The 11,684-nt window shown below is 35.5% G+C and overlaps 1 protein-coding gene and 1 long non-coding RNA gene across 3 annotated transcripts; one reads left to right on the top strand and one right to left on the bottom strand.

Moving 5' to 3' along the window:
• Window positions 1–351: 351 nt before the first annotated feature.
• Window positions 352–4,132, bottom strand: LOC113715646 (uncharacterized). Its single transcript, XR_011823253.1, has 4 exons — window positions 3,724–4,132; window positions 1,971–2,143; window positions 791–1,591; window positions 352–699 (listed from the first exon to the last, which is right to left on the bottom strand). It is a non-coding gene; the product is annotated as an uncharacterized lncRNA (long non-coding RNA).
• Window positions 4,133–5,912: 1,780 nt separating this feature from the next.
• Window positions 5,913–9,555, top strand: LOC113716390 (receptor-like protein EIX2). Of its 2 annotated transcripts, none has more exons than XM_027240698.2 (2): window positions 5,913–8,787; window positions 9,222–9,555. In XM_027240698.2, the coding sequence occupies exon 1, from the start codon at window positions 5,953–5,955 to the stop codon at window positions 8,785–8,787; it is 2,835 nt and encodes a 944-aa protein (XP_027096499.1). In that variant the 5' UTR covers window positions 5,913–5,952; the 3' UTR covers window positions 9,222–9,555. The 2 variants fall into 2 exon arrangements, with proteins under 2 accessions (XP_027096499.1, XP_027096498.1); XM_027240697.2 differs by having other exon boundaries at window positions 9,168–9,555.
• The last annotated feature ends 2,129 nt before the right edge of the window (window positions 9,556–11,684 follow it).

Below are 11,684 nucleotides of genomic sequence, written 5' to 3'. Positions count from 1 at the left end.
GATAATCTAACTTGACATTTTACCTTTCCTCACACCTCGGACGAGTGTCGTCCCTTCCAATGTAGGGATAGGTATGTAGTATTCAAATGTGTAAGGAAAACTATGCTATTATAACATCTCATCTGCCAACGAAAATTCCTTTTCTTGATAATCGAAAGTGTCAGGATAGCTATAGTTAGTAATAAGTAGGAGTTTTTTTAACGGAGTTATGCTGACACTTTTAACTGTCAGGAGTTTTTTTTTTTTTTTGATATAGAAGCAACCTGCGGGTAGTGCTCCCAGCTATACATTCCGTCAATCAAAAAACCCAAAGAACTTGTAAAATTATCCCAAAGAACAGAATGCATATAGTAATCTAAAAGTAAAAGTCAATGTTCAAATATAATTTGTTGAACTAAAAGTCAGTAACAAGTACAAACTTGAAAGATTCCCTAACAAGTATAATTTGTTGAACTAAAAGTCAGGTAACGTAATTGTACAACATTAGCAACGATTCGTGAGAGGTACAGTAAATATATATAGTACATTGTTTGGGCGCCTATAAAGCAGGATATTAAAACCGAGCAACCCATACCGTCAGCGAACTAATCAAAGTGAAGTCAGCTCCATGAATTTCTGTCTAATGTGATAATTGTCTGCACCAGTAAAGTACTTTACGGGCATTTTGTTTGAACATTTGAAGCTCCATGTTCCTCAAACCTGTTAATCAAGAGATAAAACAGACTGAAAATGGGGAGAAAAAAAGGAGAAAAGTTGAATATTGAAAGGTAGAGTGGATGTAAAAGCTTACTCAGATTTTGAAAACCACATTTGCTAAAAGGAACCAAGTGACGCCAATATACTCCCACCTATCCAAACAGTGAATGCGACAAGTTAGTCAATGCACAGCATACTGAGATGCATCTAAAGCAATGTAGCTTCTAAATGCAAAGAAATGTCCACTTCAATCATAAAGCAGAAGCAAATTGGTCTAAACATGCAACTTTGGAGGAAGCACCGAGGCACATCTAGACTATATCGTAAGTAAACATATCAAATACTGTAAATTTTTGTATTTGGAGAAATCCAGCAATTTGCTGACTATAACAAAGTTAATTCTCCTAAACATCATTTATATGTTACACGCAAAATTATTGCATAAATTTGCCCTGTAAATTGTATTCTTCCCCATTCAAATTCTCTTACCTTTCATTTTTAAACATCCCCAAATAAAAATTCAGAAAAAATCAAAGCATATAGTTTTGAGAGGGCTTTCGACTTTCTGAGAAACTGATGGACCATTTCTCAAGTTGGAGAAGAAAAGCTCATGAAGAATATATATGCAATTAGCACAAAGAAATTAGTCTGAAATGAAGATCATAACAAGGTGAATGTAAAGAGATGCAGAGTGACAACTAGATACCATTTTCAAATAGAAACTCAACTTTTTCAGGAGAACCACGTAATCTCCTTGCAGTAATTTGCAAAAGAGCACCATCTATAAGCATGTGTTGTACCACTCTTGCAATATTTTTGGTATCATCAATTCCAAGATGGTGACTTCCTAGTAGCGGAATTTGGAGTTCCCTCATCATTGAACCATTCCTGGAGCCTGACAATCAAAAAGTTTATCACTACAATCTGAGAAGTTTAACACAACTTGGTCTAATCAACAACAGCTGCAAACGAGTATTGGGCTGAGATGAAACACTCTATAAAATGCATAAACTCACAGACCAATCTCACACTAATGCAACGTACTCTGAAAGTAGATTGTACAGTAACATGGCAGTCACACAACTAAATCATGCCAACCTATGGTTCACATAGTGTAATCAACTCAGCTAAATCCAAAGGGAATCATTTCAGAATCAGAAATGTGTAAGTACAGCAAACTCACCCTTCACTTGCCAAAGAGAGATCAAATTAAAGAAAAAGGCTAACATTCAATAGTCAGTCATTAAATATGTATTGTATAAACAATATCTCACCCTTAGTTCCACATGGGAAAGATAAGGCCTCCTCTCTGTGTCATGAGAAAATTGAACTTTTCCCTTTTTCTCTCCTGACTTCATCCATTCCTTATTAACATTGGGATGAATCCACATATCTTCCATGTCTTCTTTCAAAGTTCTGGAGTCCCAAGTTGTATTCAATGGACCTGCTGCCTCATGTATAAACACACAAAATTTATCTTTCAGCACAAAGTATTATCATAGTTACAGAAAATGTACACCAATTAAGTGACAACGAAGTTTTTACATTTCAATACGTTTCTTAAGCAATGTACTGAGTAACATAATTACTTGGGTATATGATGACAAGCAAGCAGAGCATACTGCCCCCACGTAGATGTTATTTTTTTCTACTGCAAGATTTAGAGGAAATAAAGTCTGCTATTAAACGGAAAGACTACTTGATTGTGTTTGGATAAAAATATTTCGTAGTTAAGTTAGATAGGAGCTTACAACATCACAATAATAATTTCTTTAGCACGAGTAATGAGTTGCTTGCTTAGTAAAAGGGAAAAATACAAGTGATAAATTTCTCAATAGAAAAAATCTGAACAAAAAAAATAATAATTCCCTCGAAAAAGTTGAAGGTAGCACGGCATTATCAAATTGTCATCCATGATCCATTGTGTGTGTGTGTGTATATATATATATATATATCCATTGCGTATCTCATTTATTTATGAGATTAGGACACGCCCCTAAATAAAGTCGAAACACACAGTGACACACTAACTGGCCAACCACAGAACATGACACACTACCACGCTGCCGTAAATTGGGAGCCAGAATTTTAGGTAGAAGTTAGGATAAGGCCTGCCTGGCATGCGCTGATAATAATCCACTCCATTCCAGCTGCCAATCTGATTGTAAAGCATAGTATGGTATGGGCACTGCAGTTTCGATGATCTTTGGAATTAGCTAGTATTTATAGCGCTACAAGTTTATCTTCATGTTGAGACGCGAATAAATTCTGGTCTAGTGACTCGTTAGATAGAACCATGGTTTCTCATTAGCACTCACCGCTTGTTTTTGCCTGATGAAGGATATTTTAGCTATTCTAATTTGAAATTGTGATGAAAATAAAAAATTATGACTATGGCAGTATCAGCAGGCAATAGAGTGTCAAAGTCCAGAATTAATAACTTCTTTTTTGGGGACAATTTTAATGATTGTTGAATCTATCTTTTAAATTGTATGCCTTTAGTACGATGTCCCTCCTCTCCCCAACCTTGCTCATGTTGGCGGTCACATTATAGCAAAAAAGAGAAACGACATAGACTCTGTCCAAACTCGTTTAGGGAACACTACCACTTATAAAGGAGCCCAAAATAATAATTATTATTTAAAAAAAAAAACAGAGCTATCCTTTGAATCCTGACAAGTGATAAAGACACCGGAATTGGGTTCTACACTGGATAATGAGGAACGATGCCTGGCTGTGCCGGAAAAGGTCGACTGGCATGAATGCATAAATTTTCTTCTTTCTTCATTCGAACCTTCCGACAAATAGGTAGTGAGCATGAAAAGTTTTGAAATTTCTTTTTCATCAATTCCTTATACGGCCTGAGCTTGATTTTAAATCTAAAGCTCTACTCAAACCTATGATCAATTCCAGCCACTTAAAATCGATTAACAAGATGAAAGTAAAGCATAACCGACATGATTGCAGACAAAGAAGAAAACAATACAATTAAGGGGGAAAAAAGTGCAAGAGTGTGGGAAACTTTACAGTGATGATTTCCGCTGTAGTGGCTGGACTCCAGTGAGATGATAGCGGCAACCTTCGCCTACTCTACTCCTCGGCACGCTCAACCTGAATATCTAGTCAGTAAGGAGAAGCATGGGGATGGGTTTCAGAGGAACGAAGAAAAAGGAAAGAGCACGAGTATCTATTTTCTTATTCTTTTTGTGCTAGCAAAGAGAGCGAAGGCTTATTGGTGCAGGGGTCGTGGTTGACCGAACAGGGTAGGGAAGCGGCCGAGTTAGCAACTGAAAATAGGGGAGTGGGGCGGCGGCGAAGACGGAAGAACCAAAATGGGGGAGTTTTGAGGGATAGTTTGCCGAGAGAGAGAGTTTGTGAGAGAGATGAGAGGAACCAAAATTTCGCTGGCTTGCAAAATAAAAGTTTTGAAATTTCACTAAGTGTTTTGGCAAGGAATCTTCCGCCAAAATCAAACAACATCATTTTATGTTTTAATTTTTTTGGTGTATCTCACATTTTTTCAAGTGTCATGATAGGGAATCTAAAGACACATTATTATTTTTATATCAGATAAAATAAAACAAAATTAAAGTATATATTATTAAATTGATAATAAGTGTCATGATAGAATAGCTATAATAACAAAAACCAGCAAGTGTCCTTTTAGGCGTGTCAGGAAAAGCCATTTTTGTTGTAGTGATATATAAAAGTTGGATTTCAAATTCAAAATTTTCATAATTATAAGTTATTGTAAAGTGATAATGTATACACTGTCAATATAGAAAAATTAATTTATATATATATTGCTTTTTAATTTTTTTTTATAAATAAAAAATTTTAAATTCAAAATCTATTTACAATCTTTTTGAGTTTACTATCCAATCTAATCCTTCTCCAATACTGCACCTTATATGACTTACAGTAAGCTATAAACAATTCCAGTAATATTTAATATTATCTCCTTGAAGGAGTTGGTTTTACCCGTCCAATATTTTGGAGACAGGTGACGGCCTACCGAACTGCAAGTTTGTCGGTAATATAAGTTACTGAGACCTGGTTTCATCTTTTTTGTCATTGTTTAATAGGCATATGCTGGAGTGGGACAAGCAGGGTTGGATTTGATTTTTTTTTTTTCTAGTTCTATCTGATTGTCTTATTTGTTATAATAATTAATGAACAACCATATTATATTGTTGTATAAATAATCATAAGAGTATGCATAGGAAAATTTTAAATTTTTTTATTTTCTAATAGATTGTTCTTTAATTAATTTTATGTTACGAAAAGTTAGTTTAAGAAGATTACTTCCAATGTGAGCAGACAAAGCCATATATGCACCAAGAAAAAAACCCAATGGGACATTTTTTTTTTTTTTTAGTATTACTCCACTAATGTCTCTAGTGTTAAGCCACCAATGGGAATATTACAACGGAATAAATAGTGCAACTCCACTGGTGATGGTTATACATGGTTTTTTTTTTTTTTGGGGGGGGTGGGGGGGGGAACATGGTTGTACATGTTGTAGATGTCGTAATTCAGATATTACCAAATGCTGTATTTTCTCTTTCTCCATTGGTAGATATTTCCCAATCATCTAATTCAAATGGACAAAAACTCAGGGAGGTGTGAAAATAATTTAGAAACTAAACCATATAACATATAAGCGAAGTTATGGACTTTATTTATTTAAGGGATAATTGCCATTCAGTCATGCATACAGCTGTGACTAATATGACTATCAATTCTTCCCAAAAGACTAATTCTGTCCCTCATGTCTGGATGGTTGTAATTGTCATAAAAGAAAATGGTTCAGTTCCTTGTCTTATACATCACAAACCATCAAGATTTGGATACTGCTTACCCAAAAAAAAAAAAAAAAAAGGGAGAAAGTCGAACACTAAATGTTTTTTGTTTATTAGATGATATTATTTGATGATATTATGGTAACGTATGTATCCAAATCAAATTACAACCCAAATAAAAGTCAATCAATATTTCCATTTGTACGTCACCAATGATTTTTCCCACAATCACGCAAGATTTTCAACGCTGTCTTTCCCCTCGCCCGCGTCCGCAAATTTTTTCTTTTCCCACGATGACTTGAAGTCGTCGTCATTTTATCACCTTTGTATAGTTCCATCCTACTTCCTACAAACACAGAACATTGAAGTGATGCTTATTGTAAGTGTATAAATAAGGCCACCCGGCCATCTGGGCTTCCCATATCAAATAAACAAATGATACCAAAGAAATCCAATGGAGCATCATCTTCTTTGTACTCCTTCATCTTTACTACTACTCTTCTTATTCAGTTCTATTCCTATCACCAGCCAATTCACATTTGGTAGCAGCAAACAAGCTTATCATCATTCAAATGCCACTTGTATTGAAAGTGAACGGCGTGCCCTTCTTCAACTCAAACATGGATTGAAAGATGAATCAAATCGTCTGTCATCTTGGATTGGAGAAGGTTGTTGTTCATGGAAAGGAGTTAGTTGTCACAAAATCACTGGTAGTGTTTTGAAACTTGATTTGCGCAATACGGTGCCACTCTATTCTGATGAGGATTCTCACTGCACAAATTGCTTGGGAGGCCAATTAAGTCCATTTTTGGTCAATTTGACCAATTTGAGATACTTGGATTTGAGTGTGAATAATTTTTCAACATTCCAAGTTCCCACATTCCTTGGATTGTTGGAAAACTTGAGATACCTCAATCTCTCCAATGCAAAATTTGATGGTGAAATTCCTCACCATTTGGGAAATCTCTCGCATTTACGGTATTTAGATATTGGATTATCATCAAGTGGATCAACGATTAAGGATCTCGAGTGGGTTGTTAGGCTCTCTTCTCTAGAAGTCCTAGTCCTATCCTTGGTGAATCTTAGTGCTGCTCAAGATGGATTACGGGCAATTAGCATGCTTCCTTCACTAACAACACTAGACTTGTTTGGTTGTCATCTTGTTATCCATCCTCATCTTTCACCAGCCAATTTCACATCTCTTTCTTCCCTTGACCTTGGTGAAAATAATTTCAGCAACCACATGATCCCTCCTTGGCTTGGTAATCTCACAGGCCTCCTTGATCTTCGTCTTGGTGATAATAATTTTTCTAATCCAATTCATGGCTTATTTGAGCAAATGACCTCTCTACTGCGCCTCGATCTATGGGGAAACCGCTTTGATGTTTCATTCTTCAAATCACTTTGCAACTTGAGCAATCTTACTTATTTGGATCTGAGTAGTAATGACTTGCAATTGTCAATACCAAGTGAAATAGGCCAGCTTTCAAGACTAGCTGCACTATCTTTGTTCGGATTTAACTTATATGGTTTCATACCTGTCAGTCTTGGGCAGCTAACAAAGCTACAAGTATTGGACATTAGTTACACTTCATTAACTGGTGTATTATCTGAAGACCATCTTGGGAAACTTGGAGAGCTAAAGTCATTGTTCCTATCTCATAGCTTCCTCACTCTGAATTTGAGCTCCACATGGGTGCCTCCTTTTCAACTCCAACAACTTGAAATGGCATCCATCAAAGTAGGCCCCCAGTTTCCAGGTTGGCTTTGGACGCAGAAGTTTGAAGAGTTAGACATGAGCAATGCGGGTATTTCAGATGCCATACCCAGTTGGTTTCGAGTGCTTTGTTATGATATTAGCTCATTAGATCTCTCCAACAACAACCTAACTGGCAATCCGTTGGAGTTCAAAGAACTGAAGAATAATAATTATCGATTTGTATCTCTAAGCTCCAACAAATTGGAGGGATCTGTCAAATCATTTCCATCGGATATTTCAAGTTTAGATCTCTCACAAAATTTTCTTACTGGAGAGATTCCACCGCCTTATGTCGGTCAAATGGATGCATCTACTTATTTCCTCAAACTCAGTGGTAATCGTTTCACAGGAAGTATCCCAGAAGACCTGTGCAAGTTGAAAAGTTTATCAGAATTGGATCTATCCAACAATCTTCTCTCCGGAAAAGTTCCTCTGTGCTTCGGCGGCTTGCGATTCTTGTGGGTCCTAAACTTGGCAAATAACAATCTGTGCGGTCAAATTCCAAGTTCACTGGGTAACTTGGGGGCACTTGAGATTCTGCATTTGAATGGAAATAAATTCATTGGAAGGCTCCCGTCATCAATGCAGCATCTGAGCAATTTGGTAATTTTCGATCTTGGTGACAATGGAGTAAGGGATACCATACCAGCTTGGATTGGGGAAATGTCATCAAATTTAATGTTTCTAAGATTTCAGTCAAATAACTTCTATGGAGGTATTTCTGACAAGCTCTGCCTACTCTCAAATCTTCAAGTGCTGAACCTGGCACATAATAACTTAACAGGATATATTCCTCATTGTTTTAACAACTTCTCAATGATGGTATCAAGTGAACATGGAAGCATTCTCACGATAACCTACGATACCACCAACCTTCAAAACTATAAGGGAGGAAATGAACTTGAGTACTCCTTTGGGAACCTTGTGCTCATTAAATCCATAAGCCTCTCAACAAATAATTTGGTGGGTGAGATCCCAGATGGGATAATGGATCTGGCTGCTTTACAAACTTTGAACCTTTCTCACAACCATTTGACTGGAAGGATCTCTGAGAAGATTGGCAACTTGAAGCGACTTGAAACGCTTGATCTATCAATGAATGAATTCTTCGGTGCAATACCTGACAACTTAGCAACAATAAACTCATTGAGCTTCCTAAATTTGTCACACAATAGCCTTTCAGGGGAAATACCATCAGGAAATCAACTTCAGACCTTAACCGATCCATCCATCTATGAAGGAAATAGTGGACTTTGTGGCAAGCCACTCCCAAAGAACTGCCCCGAGAACAAGTCGCCAGCTGAAAATGATCCTATCCTTGATGACAAAGATCATGGTGAGTTTGATTGGTCATGGTTTTATGCAGGTATAGGACCTGGTTTTGCTCTCGGCATCGTGGGATTCTTGGCAATCCTTCTCTTCAAGAGGTCTTGGCGCTATGCATACTTCGAGTTTCTGGAAAGTGCAAGTGACAGAATTGCCGCAATGATAGCATTGAAGACTACTCGGTGCGCGAGGAACTTCCATTGAGTAAGTACACACAAAAGCGCGTTTTGTTCTAGTTTTCCTTATCATGCACTAAGGCACTACAACTCACGTAGCTTACTATCCTTACTCATTGAGCATATAACATTTATTATCGTAATTGTTTTTTCTTTACCGATTACAAATTTGACTGTAGAGAATTAAGCACTTAATGATTTATTATGTATTATTGAACCGTTGTTTATAGTATAAACATATAAAGTTGATAAGTTGCCCTTCCTTGATTAGTTTTCTACCTCCTCCACCACTGTCAAGGAGTAAAGATTTGACAATTTGTATATTTTAGACCAGCCAATCTTGACTTTTCATATATCTTGTCTTTTCGTAAAATTTCAACTTTAATTATTTTTTTTTTGAATTGGCAGTTAGCTAGGGAAAACTTACCAGTATTGGTGCTTTGTCGCCTTTCAATCTGCCAGGTCTACACCTATGAAAGTGCTTGTTGCGGTTGTTGAGTCAGTCAGAATGAGCGATTTCTTCCAGGTGATTTTAGAAGCAGTAGTAGTTTAATTTACTTTATTGTTGTATGATTAATTTTTGAGTACTCTATATTTTTTTCAGTTTTCCTTGCCATCTCCTGATGTAAGCTGAGGATTAGACCTCCTTTTATATGCTATTAATTATATGCAAATAAAATGTAAGTATAATAGTCTGCCTAAAAAAGTTATGAAGAATAGTTAAACTATATATACTTGGCTTCATGTAATGATAATAAGGTACTTGTTATGATTTAGTTGTTGGCTTTGCGATTAAGTTCAGTGAGTAAATTGCTTAGAGGTGTTCAGTCGTTGTTGGTTTGGTTTGCTTAGAGGTGTTGAGTTAATAACTCCGTTTGGGTTAACTGTTTTTGAGGGTGCTTTTGAAATATTTTACTGTAACAATGTAGTTAAAAAATTTTACTTTAGATGAGGTTATTTTTTAGGTTATTTTTGTATTTTTGGTATTTTTTAAGGTTGTTTTTTATGCTTTTGGTGTTTTTGAAATTGTCTTTTATGTTTTTTAGGTTGCTTTTTTTTTTTGTGTTTTTGGTATTTTTGAGGTTATTTTTGTTTGGGTATTATTGTAACATTGTAGTTGAAAATTTTATTTTTCAAAAAATCACCAATCCAAACAGAGCAATTTCCAGAAGAAGTAGTGTTTATATTTTGGATTATGCATTTGTCTAAGTAAATTAGTGGCAATACAGAAAATCAATCTTGAATTGACATCTTTAATTTCACAATTCATTAGGTATGATCAATTGATGTGTTAGTAGCTAGAATTTATTAATTTAATTCCTAATCTTTAATCAAAATTGTCTTGACAATTTCAATGCCAATCAAAATTGTCTTGTTTTTATTTTCATAACGCAGAAACAAAAGATGCCCATAATCTTATTACTATAAAAATCTAAGTGCTCAAATGCTGAGCATAAGGCCCCATTGAACCGTATATAACTAACTCAAGAACAACTTTCGAAATGATCTACTTTCTCATGTTTCTCCTGCAGACAGAGTATAATGAAAATAACTCAAGATGAATATTAAGAAGTAATTATTGTACACTCGAAATAAGAGATCTAGAACAATAACAAAAATTTTATGTAAATCAACAATGCATTCAAAGTTATTGATCATTGCTGCCCAGCAATGAGTCTTTCCAATTCCACAAGCCAATGTGGGAAGTAAAACAATCCACTGGCTCGTGCTGTAATATACTTTTGATAGTTCTCTACATTTTAATCTCCAAAACAAAAATCAAAGAGAAAATACTCAATCTTGAACTACCTGAGCCATCCCCTTAGAAATGTTAGCACAATCACTTAAGCAGTGGGAGATTTGTCCAAACATATCATTCAAGAGGGCAAAATGTCTATTATTATAATTTAGGGGAAAACTGCAATTGGGTATATATTATATAGTTTGTAGGGTTTTTTTGCATTTAACCCTATATTAAATTAGGATTTAGCCCCTTGAGGTTGTTTAATCTTAATTTACCCCTGTTCTTTTGCATCTTAAGTAGATTGCTTTTCCTATGTTTGTCATTAGATAAATACTTAATCGTTTACTTGCACCAAAAAAACAAAAAAAGGTTTACTTGCATGACAGGCCAGGGAAACAAGAAAGCTATAAATTATAATCCACTAAACAAAAATCTTGCATTTATATAAATAAATAAATTTATTGATGCATATTAGTCGCTGTAATTCTTCAATTATCCAAGCCCAAGAATTAATATGAATAAGGAGGAGGAGGGTATAAGGCCAGAGGTACTGAAACCTTTTTGATGATATTTAATTTGGTAACTGTCGCGCCCCATTTTTAATAAGAAATATAAAGGACGAGTTTAGAAAAATGGCTTTTGATTCAATTTTTGATTTAAAAAGAAAATAAAAAATATGGGTCTAAATGGGACTTGAAAATGCGACGATTTGACCCAAAATATAGTTTAAAAAGGGTTTTTTGAATGAAAAATGGAGTCGCCACTTGATATAGAGTTAAGGTGTACCAAGTCACCAAAAATTGAATTTTAAAGAAAAAAAAAGGTAGAAAACCCTTTTTAAACGACTCCAAGTCTACGAAAATCAGAGAAAAAGATTCGGGAGTCACATTTGAAGAAAGGGAAGGCAAGGATAAGAATCCAAGGTACCCTTTCAACATAGCCAAGGCTAGTTGCGCGATTTAGTCAAAGATTTTCTTATTTTACCCTTAAGATTTACCACATTTGGATGTACTATATGAATGCATACCCTAAACCTAGGAGGGTGTCGGGGGGTCGAAATGTATCTTCAAAACTTACTTGGTACCAATCACATTAATCGTGACGCCCAATAAAGACTCTTCGAAGAAAGTCATGAACAATGCAAGTCATGAGACTCCAAAGAAAGAAAAAGTAAAGAAAAT

Source organism: Coffea arabica, chromosome 11c (genome assembly GCF_036785885.1).
Source record: "Coffea arabica cultivar ET-39 chromosome 11c, Coffea Arabica ET-39 HiFi, whole genome shotgun sequence".
In the NCBI taxonomy this organism is placed as follows: Eukaryota; Viridiplantae; Streptophyta; class Magnoliopsida; order Gentianales; family Rubiaceae; genus Coffea; species Coffea arabica.
This window is presented reverse-complemented; position numbering and strand designations above follow the sequence as displayed.